This window comes from Emydura macquarii, unplaced genomic scaffold (assembly GCF_026122565.2).
Source record: "Emydura macquarii macquarii isolate MOO-44397 ecotype Brisbane River unplaced genomic scaffold, CSIRO-AGI_Emac_v2 contig_1768, whole genome shotgun sequence".
Taxonomy (NCBI): domain Eukaryota; kingdom Metazoa; phylum Chordata; order Testudines; family Chelidae; genus Emydura; species Emydura macquarii.
In genome coordinates this window covers 1,763,662-1,786,084 of record NW_027131905.1, presented here as the reverse complement: position 1 = coordinate 1,786,084, position 22,423 = coordinate 1,763,662, and the positions used below count along the sequence as shown (strand labels likewise).

Genomic DNA, 22,423 nt, shown 5'->3' with positions numbered 1-22,423 from the left:
AGCAGCTCTAGTGCCCAAGTGGTGGTGAAGGGAAGCATAATGGGACATTCAGGGAGCAGCATTTGCTACACTTGTACAAAAAGTATACCGTGCGCTTTCTCCCACTGCTGCCCACTTGGTACTAGTTGATACACAGGGAGGATGGGGCCTGGCCATGTCTCTAATCTGTTTTATGCAGTTCTGTTAATTCTAGTGCTTGCAGGCTTTGCCTTTTGTTCTGGGAGTGAAAGCAGACAAACCATGGTAACCCCCAGCAAGGGTGAACTGAGGAAAAGGGGCTTCCTGCATCAATTTCCCCACTGGACCTGTCTGGGGTCAGCGTTGATATTGGCTCTAACGTGCACATAAAGAAGCAAGCAAACAATGGACTTTAAGTACCATACATAGGGAGTTAAAATTTGTTTGCACTTGTTTCATTCTTAATGGTACAACACTCACTGAACCTCAAATATTTATATAACTAGGACTCTGAATTTTGCTGGGGCCACTAAAAACTAGAAATTAAAGAAGATGTTATATTATTTGTTTATAACTAAGTCAGTGTGAACAGGTGCATAAAAATGAAATCTAGTCTGCATTTCGTACAGACATGATTACTACTGTAACAAAGGAAACATGTGCTATGTGGGATCATACCAGCCTGTGAAGTTTTTCCTTGCTCCTTTTCACAAAATACTTGAATACATATAGAACTGTTATATTTATCTAGACCCAAGCTCCCATTCTTTTGATTTTCTTCCTGTTTGAGTAGCAATTGCAGTATGTGTGTGTTTGAAACCATAGACAGCTATCTGCCCTGACGGTGATTATATCCTTTTAGTCATTTTATCCAAATATTTAAAATTCCACTCACATGAATGTTCAGAGAGGCCCACTGCTGATGTAGGACCTGATCACTGTCCCATGGAAGTCAATTTCAGAGTTCCCATTGGCTTGACTAGGAAGAAGACAGGGCCCATTATTGTATAATTGCATTCCCCCCATATTAGTGGAGATGCCTAGTATCCTCATGGTGTTCTGGCTATTGAGATATGTAGGGCACAAAATTCATTGAGAGCACTGTAGCAGAAATGTGTTTTGTGACTGGGCCAGGGGAAAAGTGGATCAAAACATCATGTGGAGGGAGAGCAGAATGGGGAGCTCCTCCTCCTAATAAGTTAGCAGATGCTGAGTTGCTCTGTGCTTGCAGGTTGGCATTCTGTCCCAGAGCCACAGGCACATTTTCGTGAGCTCACAACCTGTTTTCTCACAGTCTGCTGTGATCTGACCTAGTGTCATGTGGCCAGTTCCTTCAAGGAGCTGAGAATCCAATGAACACCTGTAACTCTTGTGGAGCCAAATCCTGTGATTGACTCTACACTTCGCAGAATCAGGCCCTTCCATGTCTACTTGACATTGCTGAAGTCAATGGGAGTTTTACTGAGTAACTGAAATTCTTTCTTGTGTAGAGGGAACTCAAGAAGCATATGCACCACTCAGTTCCCACTTAAGTCTTTTGAGGCAGACAAGTCTTATTAATAGGAAATAATAAGCTTTTCAGGGCTTAAGTGCACAGTAAGTGGTGCAAAGGCACAGAGTAAATTTCTTCTTGAGTAGACACTGAGTAAAACTGTCATGATTTTGCCCATCAGCTGCAAGGGAAAATGCATCTGCACATCATTGGTTAGGATGTGGTCTCTGGTTATTACTTATTCCTAGAAAATAACCTTCCACTTTAATTTTTGGTGGTATTTTGCCTTTGCTAGCTGAATACCTTTGTACTTTGAGGGGGAATCAAATATCATGAGGTAAGAGGAGATCATGACAGAATTTGGGTCTTTGTTGTGAGTTTTTCTGTCCCACTTACATTGTTTTCTTCCATAATGCTTTCATTTCTTATAAATAAGGCCTGTCTGCCCTTGTAACACGGTACCAAGTGCCAATCAGAACCTATTAAAACAACAATACAGTGACTCTGAATGAAAAGAAGGCATTTTATGCCAGAAGGGAGAGCAAGGTCTAATGGTCATTGATTAAACCCTATTTTCCAGATCTGTGAGTTAGAAAATAGCCCGCTAATGTAGCATTGCTGCACTGAACTGGAGTTAAGTTCGTTGAGAAACTAAGTGTTTGGAGCATGTACAACACAAAAATTGATAAGGTTAATGATAGAAATTTCATTACAAGGAAGAGTTACTGAGTACCACTGATTGGATTGGTTTGAATATAGCTCACAATGACATGCAACACTAGTTCCGTAAACTCTACAGCACTCTAAAGCAGTCATCCTAAAATAAATCAGCTAGGAGCTCAGATGTGGGCAGAACAGTCTCTCTGATCTCTGCACCATGAATTTTATACCTGTTTTACAGATGAGTTCTGTGTATGCCCAATTCAGCTTGTCCCCATGCTTTACCCATAAGTTGCTCCGCCCCTATATTTGGAACAGCCTCTCTGACCTTGAGCACTATGCAACCTCACTCTCCTATTTCATATCTCCCCTCAAAATTCACTTCTTCCAGTCAGTTTTCAATTGCTGACCTTCACTGTTTTCCAGACATGGACTGCAGATAAAATATATATTACACTGTTATTAGAAATAAAACAAAATCTAACGAGGAAGTTCTATAAGAGTAATAAGCCTATCTCATGAACTTTTACTATTGTAAAACTCCTTTCCCTTATACTTTTCTTTCACGCTTTAATTGTAACCCTTTCTAGTGTTATGTCTAATGTAGATAGCAAGCTTTTTGAAGCAGAGACCTTTCATTTGTGATGTCTATAAAGCACTATGCACATATATGGTACTGGGTTACACTGAGTACATTAACTCAGTATGGTAACAAATCTTGAAGGCTACTACATTGCCAGACTCAGAGTCCAAAGTCCTCTGTTTATTCATAGAATAAAAGCCAGCATGGGCTGTAGCAGCAGTGCAAAGTTTTCCCCACCAGGGTATCACAACCCTGACCTGGAGGGCTCATATCTGGGGACAAGAGGGTTCCATACCCATTCAAATCTTGTTGCCACTGCCAAGACTACCAATAGGCTGCCAGTTGGTGTGGTTAGTTATAATGTGGACACCTGTGTCCTAGGAACTGGTCTGAGACCACCAGATTTATATATATAGCACACTGAAAGACCATCAAATACTAACTGTTTGGGTGACTGGGCAATACAAAATGGCAGATGAAATTCGATGTTGATAAATGCAAAGTAGTGCACTCTGGAAAACATTATCCCAACTATACATATAAAATGATGGGGTCTAAATTAGCCGTTACCACTCAAGAAAGAGATCATTGTGGATAGTTCTCTGAAAACATCCACCCAATATGCAGCAGCAGGCAGAAAAGCTAACAATGTTAGGAATCATTAGGAAAGGGATAGATAATAAGACAGAAAATATCATATTGCCTCTGTATAAATCTGTGGTATGCCCACATCTTGAATACTGTGTGCAGATCTGGTTGCCCCATCTCAAAAAAGATACATTGGAATTGGAAAAGGTACAGAAAAGAACAACAGAAATTATTAGAGGTATGGAACAGCTTCCATATGAGGAGAGATTAATAAGACTGGGTCTTTTCAGCTTGGAAAAGAGACGACTAAGGGGGGATATGATAGAAATCTATAAAATCATGAGTGGTGTGGAGAAAGTAAATAAGGAAGTATTATTTACTCCTTCTCATAACACAAGAACTAGAGATCACCAAATGAAAGTAATAGGCAGCAGTTTTAAACTGAACAAAAGGAAGTGTTTCTTCACGCAACTTACAGTCAACCTGTGGAACACATTGCCAGAGGATGTTGTGAAGGCCAAGACTATAACAGGGTTAAAAAATAATGGGCAGGCTGCAAAACCATGGTCTGAACCATCTCTAGCCTCTTTTTGCTAGAAGCTGGGAATGGGCAACAGGGAATGGATTACTTGATGATTATCTGTTCTGTTATTCCTTCTGAAGCACCTGACGTTGGCCACTGTCAAAAGATTGGATACTGTACTAAATGGACCATTGGTCTGACTCAGTATGCTGTATTAAAATATGTCCGTGTTGGAGCCATGTCAATGGTCACCTACTTTTGCTAATGGACCACATGCATCTGGCTCTTGTTTATACATGGCCTATTTCTGTAGGCCTACATTTCAATGTAAATCTTTACTTTAGAACCAAGCTCAATATCAATACTCAAGCTATTTTAACTAATCATCTGAGTTCCATACATATTTCTAAATATACAGTTGTCTTACTACTGTTTGGACAGGACCACTGCTCCTTTAACAGGCGTTTGAATGTTAGAATGAAGAATTAGGCAGACGGCTAGAAGCAAAAGATTGGGAAAGAATATTCCATTGTGAATAAATAATGAGAGTCATTGGAGACTTGGCACAGCCTTTGCGCTTTTGAAAAGTCAGCCCTATAGGATGTAATTGTTACCCAGGGTTCCTCGACCCAGTAACTTTTAGTCTCTGCGAGTCGGTATCAGGAAATAAACAAAATACCTCCGCCTGCTATATGGCTGACACAGACAAGTCGAAACCAAGTTATTTTTACTTAAAGCTTTACTTCATTGGTCTCCAGCAATTCCCAGTGGAATCACTTTTACAAAGTCTCCGCTTACTAGTCTTAAACGTATACAAATACAATGGGTGGTTAGAGTACCCCAAAACCTGATAGTTACCCCACAAGTCTGAAGCAGTTTTTGGGTGAAAATAGTTACAGATTTCTGGATGGCTGGTCCTTCCGTCTGCGCCTGGAGATCTTTCCAAATGTGTCCATGAAGCAATTCCCCTGACTCAGACTCACTACCTCCTTCTTATACCCCAAAAGTTACAGAGACATGTCAATCAAAAGAATGTTACAGAGCTAACCTAACACATCAATTGCTGGGCAAAAGGAGGAGTTACAGAGACATGTCACTAAAAAAAATATATTGTTAAGCAAGCAGTTTTAAGCTGTTAGTCTAACAGCTAAATTTCCCCATACTGACAATTCTAAAATATATCCAGACTTCCTCTTTTTCGCTGACCTTTGCCCCAGCATATTCAGAGAGAGAGAAGGCATAGAGCCAGGCTCACTTCACACATTCACTGTCTAACACCTCCTTCCCTGCCCTTGGTTTGGCTAGTTATGCTAAGTTCCTGCAAAGACCTGAAAATGGCTGAAAGCAGAATAATTGGTAATCCACCCCAATAATTGAAAGTGGCTTGGACACCTGCCTGGTTGCTAAAATACCTCTGTTCATAATCTGTTTAAACTGTGTATTTTGTTTAAAGTTGAAATTTCTTTTACCTCTTGTTATTCCTTTATAGACTATAAAATTATTTACTTCTTCCATGGTGTATTTTAAATGAGCTAACTCAGCTGATTTAAGATTCTTCTAGCGATCCACTGCCAACATACAAAGTTTGTTATATGATATTTTAAGTAGCTGGGAGGAACTGAGTTGAAATGATTGAAGTAAGGAGATATACCAGTGTGTCCTATGTAGCTTTCAGAAGTTACAAACTTCCCTATCACATAATCCTTATGGCTCATACATTTCTATCAGAGTTCATGATTTCAACTCTAAAAGATTTCACATGGTTCAGAACCAAAGGCCTCAAGCAGGAACCACTTAAAAAGACCCGTTTGGTCTCCATGCATGACCCAGTGTATCAAGACCAGAGGAAGATTTTAAAATGAGTAGGCAAAACTGAAATCAGCCATCACAGGGAGTCATGGAAAATGTTCCACTAGGAAACGTTTGCAATTTTTGATGAAAAATGATTTTATGTAAGTTTATAGATAACAGGGCAGTCCCGGCCCAAAGCTAAAACATCTAACGGTTATGCCCCCTCCCTTAAAGAAAGCGTGAAGACGGAACTGAGGAGGCACTAGCATCTTTACCTTCTACCACCTCTATTCAACTATATGGATAGTATCTCATTCTAAATCCCTAGTATAGTCTTCCAAAACCAGTAGAGAAATGTGTTTCCTATAGGATCATAGTTCAAAGATTCTGTGATTTATCATCTTTCCCTTGAATTTTCCCCACATTTTTTGTGTCCCAGTCATCAAAAAAAATGCCACCCTGACAGAGGTAAATACCATTGCCCTTCCTGTAAAGGAAGGCAAGAGAAAATTCTGCCACTTTTTGTGTCAAGTTGTCACAGCTAAGCAATTTTAGAGACTATCAACATTGACTGTTACTTTGTTCAGTCTTTATGTATATGAATCTGAGTCAGAACCTGAGAGACCTTAACAGCCTGTGGTTTAGATTCCTCAGCTTTATCCAGTATCTCTTCAAACCTCTCCAAAAGAGAAATCCTGATTTCTTTGTAGTCCAGGACTCCTATAATGTTCAAATTGTAGTTTCCCAGATTATTACCCCGCTCACTTTTAAATTATAGAGTGGCCTCATTTTTGACCTCTGGTGAGTAACACTTTCTAAAGTAGTGAATTACTCAGTCATCTGTAGGCTTGCAGGTCTCTTAATGCTGCTATTTTGGAATCTGATTCTTTAACCTGGGCCCACAAACCATCAATTTTACTTCCCTAAATGCCCTGCCTGTTCTTCCTGGGCATGAAACAACTTCACCAATTCAAGTACTAATGATGTTACTGTCTCCAATAACTTTTCCATTAGAGATTTCTCTTCAGTATTTTAACTATTGTAAGAGCTGGCATTTACAAGGAGACTTGTGCAGAACAGTTTGGGAAGGGTGGTAACAAACAAGAGATGTCAGTTCAATGATGCTGTTTTCTCTGCTGCCAGGGCATTCACTCAGTTAATGTTAAATTGTAATTAAACACTGAAGCTCTCGTTTTGGGGTATTGCTATAGGTGTTTGCATGCTATCCAGAAACAAATGGTCCAGATTTTCACATTATCCAGATACAATGGTTCAGATTTTCAGAACTTTGAATACAAAGAATGAACATGCATATTGCATGCCTAATTTATATACACAGTTACATTTATTTTTCATGCAGGTCATCCACTTGGACATTTGATAGACCATTTTCACACATTCACCAGCAATGCACGTGCGTTTCTGAAAATCTATGCCATAATCAACCATACAGAGTTCAGTAAGATTCATGTACTTTTCTCCTTACAATTATCAGTACATCTCCTGAACTTCAGCCAGTTACTCCCAGTCTGGCAATTAGGGGTATCAGATATCTCCCCTTTTGTTGGCAGAATCTAGAGATACAAAGCTCAAGAAAGCAAAAGCAGCCACCAAACCATAGATCCAGACAAACAAACCAGAAAATAAAAAAGGAAACTCTAACACATTGATTTTTAAAATAAAAAAATATCCTTTGAAAAGACATTGGGATTACATAGAAGAGACAATTTTTTGACCTCTAACTGAATATGGATTATCCTTCATATGAAACAAAGAACAACAAGACACACACACACACAAAACCCTGACAGAATGTCGCTGCTGGATTTGCTAATTAATATTGACCTTTCCAAATGAATGATGCTTGTTACAGGACTAGAAAAGAGAGAGCCTCTATTCCTTTTGTGTGAGCTTTACATTTAAGAAAATATCTTGATTACTGCTTCTGTCCTCATGCAGGTCTCTCATCTGTGATGGGGGGAAGTATTCACATTATGTGCATTCAGAGGCAGTTGTAAAAGTAGGTCCACTTCAGGTGGGAACTGTGAGGTCATGTGACATTGTACCAAAAACAGGTCAACTTATTCTGTGCTCTCATAACACTTCACTGACATTTGTTAATAAAGGTTTGTTTTCCATATCGTAGGTCTGGAGTTGGGTTTTAAGAATACATTGCTAATGCATGTATCCTTTGTTCCCGCATATCCCCCATTTTATGTAACCTAGATACAAAAATGTGCCCACATCTTGGTAATTTTACTTCCTATAAACTTCCTAATTGCAGCTGTCACTAAAGATCTATCACTCCAATTTCACACATAGTGGACCCAATCCTATAAAGGATCCTTCTTTGTGCAGAAATCTCACTGGATTCAGTGGGAGATACCCTGTGGGCCACTCTGCAGGATTGGGCCCCATAGTGTAAGATTCTTTTTATTATACAGCACTACTGATAATAGTAATTTAAATAGATCATGAACCTTAGGAAATGCTACTACAGAAAGCCAGTTATTATGTATGCATTTTTCCCTTGATTATGCAAATATATTAAAATTAAATAAAAAGAAAAATAAAATTGTCTGATTTATGTACTTGCAGCTATCAAATAGTAAGAAAAATATAGTACTGAAGCAGGCATACATGATTTATGATTAAAACGTATTTCATTAATCCCCCTAAAACACACACACACAGTCAGAGCAAATAATTACAATAAGATTTCTTTAATTATTCAGTCAGTTAAAACCGCTGTCTTGTTTTTTGTTGCAGTCATCTTTCATTGTCTTTTCAAATTTCCATTCTTTGTTCAATATGCCATTTCCCTGGGAAAAAAAAATCTTTCTCCCAATCTGAGGTGCCAATATCAAAGATTTATACATGTGCTTGACTCTACATACTGGGTAGTCTTATGTACCATTAACTTCAGTGGGACTACTCAAAATTAAACATGTTCATAAATATTTCCAAGATTGGGGCTTAATGATGCTCTGCCTTAAAATTACCCCATCCCTTCCCCCGTTTCCTTGCATATGACTCTTTAGCACTGTTCCCCTTTATTAACAAACTCCCCGGTGAACGACATTTAATATAAGCATCTCTACAGTGAAGCTCTCCCCCACTGATCTTTACGTATTGATCTGGCTCTGCCCTCTTGCACTGACCCTTACAGCTTGTGACAAGTTGCAGCAACTCACTGTAGAACACCAGACAGTAAAACAGTGTCTTAGATATTGATTTGATGGTTTACCTTTACAATTCATACTCTTTAGCTGTATTGATGAGAAGTCTTGCTTTTAATAATGGGTCACTGGCTGGAGGTGTACTAGTTGGTGGTTGGTATTTTTAATCTTGGGGGGGGGAGAATTATTTCTTGAGAAAATTTACCTTTTATAGAATCATAGAAGATTAGGGTTGGAGGGAAGCTCAGGAGGTCATCTAGTCCAACCCCCTGCTCCAAGCAGGACCAACCCCAACGAAATCACCTCAGCCAGGGCTTTGTCAAGCTGCACCTGAAAAACCTCTAAGGATGGAGATTCCACCACCTCCCTAGGTAACTCATTCCAGTCCTTCACCACCCTCCTAGTGAAAAACTTTTTCCTAATATCCAACATAGACCTCCCCCACTGCAACTTGAGACCATTGCTCCTAGTTCTGTCATCTACTACCATTGAGAACAACCTAGCTTCATCCTCCCTGGAACCCCCCTTTCGGGTAGTTAATGGCTGCTATCAAATCCCCCTCATTCTTCTCTTCTGTGGACTAAACAAGCTTAGTTCCCTCAGCCTCTCCTCGTAAGTCATGTGCTTCAGCCCCCTAATCATATTTGTTGCTTTGAAACAGCAGAAACTTGTTTTTGTGTATAATCCAACTCTTGGACTGCAGTAACAGAAGTTCCAAGGCTCACATCTGTATTGTTTAGAATTATGTGACATTGTCATCAACCTTACTGTTTGCTTGTTTTAGTTTACTGGTATTTCAACTGTAGAAAATCTTGCCAGTTACCACAGGGTACCTGGGTCTTGATAACAGCTCTTTGCAGAGATTGTACTGTCTAGTTTTCTCCTTTTTAGTTCTATGAAAGACTAGTTTAACTGTGTTCAATTGACATTTATTTTATCCTACGAATATACTATTTTTTTATGAATTTATTACTATGTAGCATAGCTTCAGATAATCTTTCAATATATTAGATGGCTGTTCTAACATCGTCACTCACTATATCTTAGGGGGGTGCTATTATTTTAACTATAAAACAGAGCATCATTCAGTTATTTGATTAACATTAATATTTCTGTTTTGAAACTGTGTCATAGCAATGCCTTGAGGAGCCTGTGCTTTATGTCAATCAAGTCAGAAGTATTGAGGACAAACTCTCTGTCTTGATGGGGGAAGTAATGATTTTCAGAAAGTTTGAAGTGTTATCCCTGGTCCTTTTATGGGATATAAAGTATCATGAATGTTCCTTTTCAACTTTTTTTTAAGATACATGATTGCTTGTGCTGTGTTGTATTGAGGCAATTCTGCATCCTTATACTGTGAACTGTTCTTTTGTGTATGTGTGGCTTAAGAATCATGAACAGAGAGGCTGAAATTTTGACACTTGAATGATTAACTTTAAGCAACCAAATAAAAGTGGGCTGATTTTCAGTGGTGCAGAATACTTGTTGACTGTAGTGAAAATTGTGTGTGCTCACCAACTCAGAAAATCAGTCCAGCAGGAATGTTACTTTTCTATATATACTTTCATCAGGTATAAATTATGTTTTGGCTGTTCTTGGGAAAGAGGACAGGTGATTTCTAAAATATGCATTTAATTCCAATCTGTATTACATACCAGAATAGGGGCTGTCACATACATTTTCCCCATAGTGCAGAGTGCATAATACTAATGTTGTTCTGTAGGACCACCTGCCTTTCATTCCCAATCACTTCACATCCCTATTTCAGCTATAGCAATTGCATATATGGAAAATAATATTAGGAAACAAAGTATTTTAGCTATATTTGACTGTAATTTCGCATCTGATAATAAGGATGAAGACTTGGTGACTGGCCATCTTTCCACAAACCACCAGCAACTACTCTGTGGATTCCCTGTGGGTCACAAATCACAGATGGAAAACTTCTGCACTAGTACTCCATGATACCTAAAATATGTGTGTATTGAATATAAGGTGGAATAAGAAAGTCCAATTTGCATATTATCATCTTTTGGCAATTAATATAAAATAAAAATATCATTTAAGGCATACACACAAGTGGGCAGAGTTAAAGTTGTGTACTCAACTTTGATGCTGGAATTCATTGACTTTTTAATGCTTGATTTAGCATCAAAGTTACATGAATATTAGATATTTTTCACTGAACACATGATGTAATTATAGGGGAGATTTTCAAAGGCACAAAGGGTGTTAGGTGCTGAATTTCTGTTGAAAATCAATGGGACTTGGTCACCAAACTCCAGCTTGTGCCTTTAAAAATCTTCCCCTACATATCCATCTATATTTGTACCTAATATATAATTCCATAAGGAACAATGTGTTGAAGAAACATTAAAAGTTGCAATTAAGGAGTTTTAAGTCAGGAAATTCGCAATGTCAATATTCCACACACAACCTGAACTCTGTCCACTTGTATTTCTGTGTTTGCCACCCAGAGTCTGTACAAATCACTTATATACAACACTAGTGTCTCATTCACTGTGCAATTTAGATGATGCATCTTACAGGGATGTAGGGAAAAAACCCTGTTATATTTTATGTTGTTTAAGAAATATTATGTAATTATATAATTAACGGTGATTGTCTGTATTTAAAATTATCTTGATAAAGTAAATTAGCATGTTACCCACATAACAGTGATATTGCATTCAAAATGAGTACCAGTCTGACAGAATGACAATGTGTATTGTTGACAAAACTGCTGCCTCTGATCCTGCAAACCCTTCTAGCATGGGTTGTCCCTATTTACATGAGAAGGCCCACTGACATGTGAGTGAGGATCTGCAGAATCAGGCCCAAGTCTCAAGAGTGGAAAGGCAAGCTACAGTGGCATTATGTTATGTACACTGATCTATGTTATCTCCTTCTCTCCTACATTAAGAAACGTCTGGAAAGGCAAGGAAATTTGGATTTGGACTCTTGGAGTTTTCTTCAGATTTTTCTTAGAAGGAAGCAACCTGATTTTATGTCGCAAATTGCCTACAGACTTTTGGGGGATCTATATTATGGAGCACATCCATCACCCCAGTCTTTCACCTTTCCCCACTCAGAAATGTTTCTGTGAAAATGGGTACTGCTTTTTTTAAATCAGTAGCAAGAAGCCAGGCAGGGAGGAGGGGCTGCAAGAAGTTTCAGGCGGAAGCTCTGTGGTGAAGCAAAGTTTTAGGGCTAATGCTCTTTGCTTATTCTAATAAAGTCCTTAGTCAATGTTAGAAGCAAGTAACTCTCTCTGTCATTCTTTACCATTTTCATATAACAGCTCCCTCATGAGCTGCAGAGCCTGGGCCTGTGGGGTACTTTTAGAGGATTTCCTGACAGACTGGGGGATTATTCCTCAGAGCCACTGATCTCACCTGTACATACTGCTTATCCTACTTGTTCCTGCATACGGTCCCTGCCACTGTGTCAGGCAGTGAGATTAGTAGGGGGGAGACAAAAGAAATCAGTGGACAAAAGAAATCACTGAGTTTAAACCTACAGAGTCAAAAAAAGTTAGGAAATCCAACTTTTTTTTGTAAAATATTTGTTTCACACAACAATTTACAGCAAATCAGTATAACTGCTTCAGATTAATTCATAGCTATTGATAGCACTGCCTCTACCACCAAGACCATATTTAAATATAGGCACTGTGAAATGAAAATTCAAATAACACACAACTACTGATGATTGTGTTCATCAGCTTGTGCAAGGGTTTGCAATTGGACAATTAGCTTTAGCATTTTGATATACTTAACACTGAGAAGAGACAATCGTGTTTGGAGTATGAAATCCATTTTTTCATAACTGTAGTTGGGCAGTTAGACATTATTGAAGTTATGTACTAATTACTAGAGAATTATAACTTAATCTTTAATCAGGATTCAGCAAAACTCTGGCTCCAAATCCCAGTTGAATGAGACTTCTCTTGGTATGTAAAATTAAGGCAGCCTTGCACCTTCTTGGCATTGGGCTACTGTATGCTATACTGATCTCCCAATGGCCAAGGGCTGCTTTAATTTACACTGATGCTAATGACTCTAGCTACTCAGCTTTCTCTTAGCCATGTCCCTTATATCAGCTGCACACAAGAGTGCTATAGAGGTCACTAAACCACTCAAAAATGCCCCCTAAACTGAGGTGATCGTCCTGGGGCTAGCTATTCTGGTTTAAAGGAGCTGCTCACAGCAGATCAGGACTACTAAATTCCATTTTCTCTCATATAAAGAAAGAAAATATCTTTTAAAGAAGGTACTGAACCTTGACTTTTATTCCTAAATTAATATTTGCAGTTAAATAATGTCATGATTTATAGCAGCGGTTCTCAACCTTTTTTTCCCCGAGTACCACTCGGGTCAGGTACAGTCAGGTCAAGTGGTACTGTACCTGACCCGAGTTCCACTTGGGAAGGAAAGGGGGGAGGACTTTCGGCGGCAGTGGGGTTTCACGGCGGGCCGGGGCTTGCGGCGGGGTTTCGTGGCGGGCTCCATAGCGGGAACAATGCCCTCCGCCGAAACTCTTCCGCCATTTCCCCTTTTTGGCGACAGACTTTCGCGACGGTGGGTGGGAGGGCCCTTTCGGCGGTACGGTACGGATCGCGTACCACCCAGCCTTCTTCCGCGTACCACCAGTTGAGAACCGCTGATTTATAGTATTCAAAGTATTTACTGTAATAAATATAGGAAAGCAACAGGGAATACTGCAGCTGATGAGAGAATCCTACCTATTTCCCTTAGATAAGGGCCACTATTATACATGACCATTATGGCTATATAACAAAATAGAGAGCATACCAGTTGTCATCTAACTCCTATTGAAATCAGTGGCAGGTCAACCAGTATTGTAGAGCTTTTAAGGTGAGAAACATGGAGGAAACTCATCACTGCCATATATGAAAGTGCATTTTAGTTGCTTTTTTCTTTCCTGGTTTTAATAGCAACTTTACATCATAATTAGGAGGATGAAATTTCTGCCATTCACAATACACAGTTTGGACAGATTAAAGGGAAGAGGTGTGAGAGATGATAATTGCTTTGTGCTCATCAGACTTCTATTGAAAGCTTGACAGGATAATTACAAAATATCTATCTTACTGAATGTCTAGGCACATTTTTCGAGAGCTGTTTAAAGGTGTTCGTTTACTCTCTGGCTGAAAAGTTTTTTTTATTCTTTCTTTGTCTTTTGATGTAGTTCATTATCATTTAGATTTGTTGTATGTGTTTAAATATAGAGAGTCTATTCTCAAGTGCAAGCATGACAGCATTTCACTCACCACCCACAAAGAAAGTTGCCCATCATTTTTTGAGTTAACCCACATATGATCAACTCTCTTATTTTTCAGCATAACATTATTTTGATACCCTGAAGCTGTAACTTAAGATACTTTGATAGGAAATTTTATTGAGAAGTAAAGTCTTGGTGGACTACAAAAAGTAATCACACACAAATGCATTTTAATTAATTTGCTTTAAGGGTGGGGTGGGAGGAGAAAGCCACTTTACTTATTTAAATACTTAATAACATCTTTTTCTTAGTTACACGCAGACATCTCACCTCAGACTGTGAACTTAACATGCAAAAAAAATATGGTTTAAGTGGTAGTCAGAAAACCCAGGTTCTTCCCTGACCCTGATAATGTGTGCATGCGCTTGGGTTATTAGTTTTCCTTGTACTTATTAACATTTATGTCACTCAGTCACTATAACAACTTGTCATTGGCACATTGCTGACACCCTATGTCTGCAAAAATCTCCAAAATATTCTAACCAGCTTTAACTGGTACATTGCAGTACATGTTCCGTTCAATATCTTCATCAATGATTTAGATAATGGCATAAAGAGTACACTTACAAAGTTTTTGGATGATACCAAGCTGGGAGGGATTGCAAGTGCTTTGGAGGATAGGATTAAAATTCAAAATGATCTGGGCAAACTGGAGAAATGGTCTGAAGCAGATAGGATGAAATTCAATAAGGACAAATGTAAAGTACTCCACTTAGGAAGGAACAATCAATTGCACACATACAAAATGGGAAGTTACTCTTTAGGAAAGAGTACTGCAGAAAGGGATTTGGAGGTCATAGTGGATCACAAGCTAAATATGAGCCAACAGTGTAACATTGTTGCAAAAAAAGCAAACATTCTGGGTTGTGAGAAGGAATATTATAAGCAAGACATGAGAAGTTATTCTTCTGCTCTACTCCGTGCTGGTTAGGCCTCAACTGGAGTATTGTGTCCCATTCTGGGAACCATACTTCAGGAAAGATGTGGACAAATTGGAGAAAGTCCAGAGAACAGCAACAAAAATGATTAAAGTGAAGGTCTAGAAAACATGACCTATGAGGGAAGATTTTAAAAATTGGGTTTGTTTAGTCTGGAGAAAAGAAGACTGAGGGGGGACATGATAACAGTTTTCAAGTACATAAAAGGTTGTTACAAAGAAATGGAGAATAATTGTTCTTCTTAACCTGTGAGGATAGGTCAAGAAGCAATGGACTCAAATTCCATTAAGGGCAGTTTAGATTGGCCGTTAGGAAAAAAATCCTAACTGTCAGGTGGTTAAGCACTGGGATAAATTGCCTACAGAGGCTGTGGATTTGCCATCATTGGAGATTTTTAAGAGCAGGTTAGACAAACACCTGTCAGGGATGGTCTAGATAATACTCGGTCCTGCCATAAGTGGAGCGGACTGGACTAGATAACCTTGCAAGGTCCCTTCCTGTCCTACAATTCTATGATTCTGCTTCCTAAATATCAGCAGTTTAGCAACACTTGGTTAATGCAGTATTTTGTCTTCTGATATCTTGTGATATAGTGTCATTGCTATCTTGTGACAGCTTATGATCAAGGGTCACTTACTGGTTAGTTGCTCTTGATTATTGTATACTGTAGCATATACTGTATTTAACTAATAGTAACTTCAGTTTAGGTTGGAATTTTTCAAAGAGGCCTGGTCCATGACTGGGGCTCATAAGAACTAGGGTAATACAAATAATAATAATTCTAAGCTATAATTGTTACTCGGTTCTCAAGTGACATCATTTGTAGTCAGTTCTTCTGAGCCATCACGTCTGCTTCCTCCAAAACTGTGAGAGCCCATGTTCTAAAATGTAAACCTTCTATTCTTATTTAAAAATATCATGAAGAAATTAACAGCCATATCATTCATTTTATATGGCATGGATTTGAACCTTTAGCCATATTATTTCAAAAGAGAGCCACATCATAAAGAATTGTATAAAGAAACATTTTTTATTATATTCTAATTTTTTTCTCTCTCTTTTTTTAAAAAACAGTTTTCGAAGAACCGGAAGATCCAAGTAACAGATCATTTTTTTCAGAAATTATCTCTTCAGTGTCGGATGTTAAATTCAGTCACAGTGGCCGATATATGCTAACAAGGGATTATCTCACTGTCAAAGTTTGGGATCTGAACATGGAAACGAAGCCTATAGAAACATACCAGGTAGATGTTTGCTATTTCTTAAAGTGCAACATTGCAAAAATATCTCAATATTCCAAATACATTCACAGTGTACTATAGTTTCTCAGTGCTTGTTCTGAGATGACTGTTATACAAGAGTCACTGTAAAATAAATAGAACTAAGAGCCAATTTCAGCACTGATGAGAGAGTATGAACTCTTCTGGAGTCAATGGATCTATGCCAAAGCTGAATTTGGCCCTTAAAACAACTGCTGTCTATATCGAGGAGAATCATCTCTTCAATTTTGCATCAAAATTATCATTACATAACTCCACAATTAATAGCTGTTATGAACATGCAGGTTACGATTTTCAAGAGTGCTCAGCTCTGGTCCTATTGAAATCAATGAGAGCAGCACCCTTAAATTAGTGGGAGCAGAATTAGATCAGTGCTGAGTGCTTTTGAAAATCCCACACGTAGATTTCTTCTTAGAGTTCTGAACTGGCCTAATCCCCCCTAAAGAAAGCCTTTTGAAATCATAATATTGTCATGACTATGGGAGTTTGGCTAACGCCCCCAGTCAGACACACACAAGGTGACCAAATTCAGTGTTGAAGCATGCAATTCCACTGACTTCAGCCAATAGTGAATTTGGGCCCTGGAGTCTGTGCCATCTGGTAAAATCAGTCTGAGTTTAAAATATTCTAAGCTCACGCAAGGTGGGACAAGTGTGCTCCCTTCCCCCCAAAAGTCCTTGTTGCAAAAATAATGGGAAAAAGCTGTCGAAAATTGTGTTCTGCACAAGCACATGTCAAATGACCACCTTTCAAAGTACAGTTGGGCTGGCCAGTAATGGCTAGCTCTGGACAGCCCTGCAGGAGAGCTAGAGTTGAGAGCTAATGTTCCTGCTGTATGTATCCCACACTCTAGCTCAGTGAAGGTAAATCCCAGTGTTTCTTGCCCTGGAAGCAGGGTTGTGGGGTTTTGGTTTGTTTAAATTATTTTTATGAATTCCTTGTAACATTTAATAAGAACTCAGGAGTCTGGCTTATCAGGAGTGCCAAATCCCAGCACTGGTAATATTTTGGGTCTTTTTTTTCCCCTTTAACAGTACAATCAGCCAGTACAGACTCAGGTTTCTGGGACACATCCCATTAGTTTCAATAGGAGCTGTGTATCTAAATCCCATATTAGCCTTTGAAAATGTGTTACTTTGCATTCATGCTAGTGTGGTAAGCAGCCTTCTCGCTGGAGGGAAGGAGATGGTCAGGCCAACCTGTGTGTCTTGAGTCTGACATCTGCTTTTATTTCCTCATGTAGGAAGCTTTGAAATAAGCTGGCCACCTTTTAATCAACCTGACACCTAGCAGTGGGGCCAATTAAAAAGTTGTATTTCTTCATGCAGAGATGTGGGAAATGAGCAAAATGTAAATTTTTCTGTACTGACTGCACTAATCAGAAGCTTATAAAAAGATGGATAATATAAAACTGTCTTGCTGCCTTCCATTAATCTATAGATTGTCTTTTCTTTTCAAACACATATCCACTGTAGAGAGGATGCCGACGCCATTGATAGAAATAAATCCTTTGCAGCAGACAAAACAAGGAAGGTCCAGCACCCACAAATGTTTTATGAAAGGAAGCTTCGTAGGACAATATAAATAACATCAATGATTAGGATTCAAAAAATTCCAGCTATTTTCTGCAGCCTTTTGTCCTCTTCTCCTTGGAAAAGATGTTTGAAAATTATACTTTTAAAAATATATTTTCTCATGCAAATATTATGTCCACCATGCCACATGCACACGACTGTCTGGATAGCAAATATAAATGAATAGGGAAATATTATACACCTTGATATGTACTCAGAAGGCAGCAATTAAGGCCCACATTTTCAGTACTGTGCATTTTTTAATGCTACCACATTTGTACATGTAATTACTACAACTGCACATGCAAGCGAAGTAACTGGGTGCAAATTGGATATGTATTAGCACATACACAGTGCTGAAAACCTGGACGTGGTGGACTGTATCTACAGGTTGCGCCTTTCCAACTGCAAACAAACAATCAACAAAGAAAAGCCTACATACAAAAAGGGAAGTGAAACATAAGATGATAAACAAGATGAAGAAAAATTTGAGCTAAATTTGAGCTATGTCATTTCATCTAGTGCAGGGGTGGCCAACCAGTGAGAGACAAAGAGCTGCAGTTACCTTGCCCTCAGGCAGCGCGTCAATTTCACTCCCCCTCCTCTCTCTACTGCCACCCACAGTTGGCACTAATCTGTCAATTTCAGCGGCAGCTCCTCAATTTCACTTCCCCTCTTCTCCAGAGCGCCTTATTTGTCTGAGGAAAGAGCTGCGGGTTGGCCACCCCTGATCTAGTGCATCATAACCCATATAGCAATTGTTTTGCTATAATGTAAAAAGATTTCTCATGTTGCTTTGTCATGTCAGTGTACTGTATCAGTCTCCTCTATTTTGTATCTAAATTTTCTCCTATTATACACTAGCTAGTGGTATGGACAGCCATTGTAAAATTTTATTCTTCATAACAAAAACTTATGTACATTAAGTAACTGAAGATATGGGGCAATTTTTATCCTCATATCCCATCAATAACATTCATTACTCAGTCTCAATATTATATTGTATTTTGGATCATGTCTATATAATGTGTCTCATACTAGCACTTCTTACTTTAACAAATTCTAGGTTCTCATAATCCACAACTATTAAGACATGCAGACTTCCAGTTGAGGTGACCAGATAGCAAATCTGAAAAACCAGGACAGAGGATGGGGGGTAATAGGCAGCCATATAAGAAACCCCCCCAGAATATCGGGACTGTCCCTATAAAATTGGGACATCTGATCACTCTACTTCCAATACATCCTATTCAGGACTCTGAACTTCCTTATTTTGAGCCTATTGTCACTAAAGTTAGAGAAAAATGATATCCCTCTAACATGCTCTGAACTGTACTCCTATTTCTCTTCTGCCGTTCTCCTGTAATTGCTAAAAGGAATCCACAGAACATGATTCCATTTCATGCTCAGCCGCCAGCCTCCTGCTCCCTCAGAGCGGTAGCCTACAAAAGGCCAGCTGGAATCAACTGGCACTTGCACTAGCAGGAGGGAGGGAGCTTCCCTCACAGCTTCCCATAGTCAGCCCAGTTAACTAATATTAAACCTCTCTCATATTGACTTTGCTCAGTTTTGATGGCTTATCATATCCTGCCCTTGTTGTGTTCCCCACTACATTCTTCTTTGTACAGCACCATCCTCCTTTCTCTTTCTGCCTCTGCCCTTATCCACTCCATCCACCTTCCCTTCCTCTCTTTTGCTCCAATGAATCTGAACTCTCTTCCTCACCATGTTACCTGCCTCCCTCCTACCCCTCACCTCACTCATATATGACCTTTTCTCAAAGAATTGTTAAGCATATTGCTAACCAAAACAACACTATGGTCTTTTATTGCAACCCTTAGCCTCTTTAATGCACTACACTTCCCTTGTTGTAGTCATCATTGTATATTACTGGAAGTCTAAATTTGAGCTGCCTGTGAAGTACCATGTGCATCTATGGAATGTATATATTTTGGAGGCTAGATGAGATTGACCCCTTCATGGAAACAATGTAGGAGATTTTCTATAGGGTTCAAGAACAGCCAAGCTTTATAACTGCTCCCCTGCAGAATTTAAATTATTGGGCATTTTGTAAACCAGATCTCTCATGCAGTTCTCTAAAACCTCAGCCGTCTTGGGGTCAGAACAATATAGACCTCTTTTAGCAACAACCAAACTTGGCCATGTTTGTGGTTAGTATCAGTGTGATCCCAAGGTGGGCAAGGCTTAAAGATAATAATTCAGACTAACGTGTCTTTTGTCATAACAATCCCTGCCTGAAATAATTTGTTACAACAAAATAGCTCCTGCGTGTTTCTGCAGAGCATAAAACGTCTGGATAACTCTGGCAAGGGCTTACATGACAGGAGCATGATTCCAGAAAGGAAAATTCGGGTGGCAATTCAGTGTTTATGAAAATTGGAACATTTTTTCATAGATGGTGAGATAGCATATATGAACAATACTGGGACAGTAAAAATCCAGTTTTATCATCAAACGAGTATAGTGTGAGCTTTACCTCCAGAATTCATTAAGATCTGACCCATGACACTGGATCAATAATACTAATATTGATAAAAAAAACTATGTACAAATGTACACTTATTGCTTGTGGTAATAGACTTTTTAGGGAAAAAAAGTTTGCTTGCAACACCACTGACTACAGATTATCTTTTTGAAAACACGTTTGTAAATGGCCAGTCCATTGCCCAGAGGGTAGGAGATACAGGGCAAAACTATGGCCCTGAGCCACCACCATTGCTGTGGAGGTGATGTGGAACCTCCAAGAGCCCCCAGGGAAAGCTGCTCTTGTGCCCGTTTTAAAGAGGTAACAGTGTGTGCTCCCTTCCACAGCAGCTCTGCAGGGAGGGATGAAGTCATTGTCTGGGATCATCCACACAATGCTGTGCTGCCTTTGCAGAGGCCAACACAAGCAGTGATCTTGCTAACGTTGATGCATGGTTGCCTCTGGTATATTGTTTAATTAACTGATACAGTGGATGCTGGTTTGCTAACCTTAGCTTCATGACTTATGTATTCCATGAGTGGGAGATGACAATGGAAAAACATGGCAAATTTTTAACAGCATAGATTTTCACAGACATCCTGGAGGCCATCAGTGTGAGTGAGAGTGAAAAGAAAGAGCCAGCAAATGAGCCCTGGTGTTTGTGAAAGCCTGTGGACAGAGTATCAACACCGTGATAACAAGGAATTAAGAACTTTAAAAATTCACAAAGAAGAATGAAAGTGGAAGAAATGCAAAACACTGCATAGTAGGGGCTGATTTAAAGTTGTAGAGCTGAACATACTTTTCAAAGGGAGCATTTGTAAAAGTGGACAGGTGGCACATGGAAGAGATAGCAGAAAAAAAGAGGACTGAAAAGATGGAAAATAGCTAAGCAGGTGGAGAGCTGAGACCACTGATTACTATGTGTATCATTTTACTGCTGCTTCATCCTCCCCCACCCCCTTTTGTCAATTTCTTCTATGTGTTGATTCTTGTCCTAGGCCGTCAGGATAATGATGAAAGAGTTCCACTCCTACAACATAGTACACTATTAACACAAATAATCCCAATCCTGTAATACAATTAAAAACATTAACAAATGAGACTATGATTAAGTCGCCTCAGAGATGAATGACAATTAGGGAACCCTGCCAATTTCTAAGAAATCTGGTGGCTATGAATAAATGGAAGATGGTGTGATCTCATTATGAAGGGTATATGAAGCATCCACCATGAACATGCACCACAATGTGCAACATTCAGTAAATGCATTTAATTGGAAAACATTCTACCCACACCTCGCATTTCTTTATTAGCTATTAAGAAAATAGCATGTTCAGCTGACATACCTTTAATGGATCATATATAGTTTAGGATGCTCATTAATCTAATTCTGAAAATTGATTTGTGACAAATTTATAGGCCATAGAAAATTGAGTTAATGTGCAAGTTCATTCACTGTACAGTATGGTGTGGCTGTTGCAAACAGTTCTAGTTTTAATAAAACTTGAGTGCACTAGCCAGACAGCAGTGAAACTGGTATAAAATTATTTTGTTGGAGAATATTCTAGGCCTTCGACCAGCAGAGGATGCTGATCATATGCTGAGAATGCCACAGTCAGGAGAGCCAAATTTAGCTCTGGCATAAACAGACATTTTCCATGGACTTCAATGGGGTACCTTCTGATGCCAGGACTAAATTTGGTCCTTATGCTACATTGCATTGATATGGTACTCCCTCAGAAGTCTTCTATACAACATTAATATTAGAAGGAGCTGTTGGTTTACAGTTCCTGGTAAAAGATTAGGAAGAGCTACTAGAGAATATCAAGAACGTAAAGTGGATTATTTGGCCTTGTACAGGAAGGCGTTCTCTGGCTCCTTATTTCAATGTGGGATGAAGAACATCATACAGAAGGAAAATATCAAATTCATTAGAGGATTGATGCAATGAGCATGAATTCTGACCTCTTATGATAAACTCACCCTCTGTAGAAGTACATGGCCTAAAATAAAGTCTTCTGTGACTCTCACTTTCAAAGCATGCAAGATAAGAACTCGTGGTTTG

General features: G+C 39.0%; 1 protein-coding gene across 4 annotated transcripts in view; it reads left to right on the top strand.

Moving 5' to 3' along the window:
• Positions 1 to 22,423, top strand: part of PPP2R2C (protein phosphatase 2 regulatory subunit Bgamma) — a 267,835-nt gene that overhangs the window by 228,781 nt on the left and 16,631 nt on the right. For all 4 annotated transcript variants that reach the window (XM_067556420.1, XM_067556424.1, XM_067556422.1 and 1 more), the window contains exon 8: positions 16,091 to 16,260. In XM_067556420.1, coding sequence (XP_067412521.1) covers positions 16,091 to 16,260 — 170 coding nt within the window. The remainder of the gene's footprint in view (positions 1 to 16,090; positions 16,261 to 22,423) is intronic.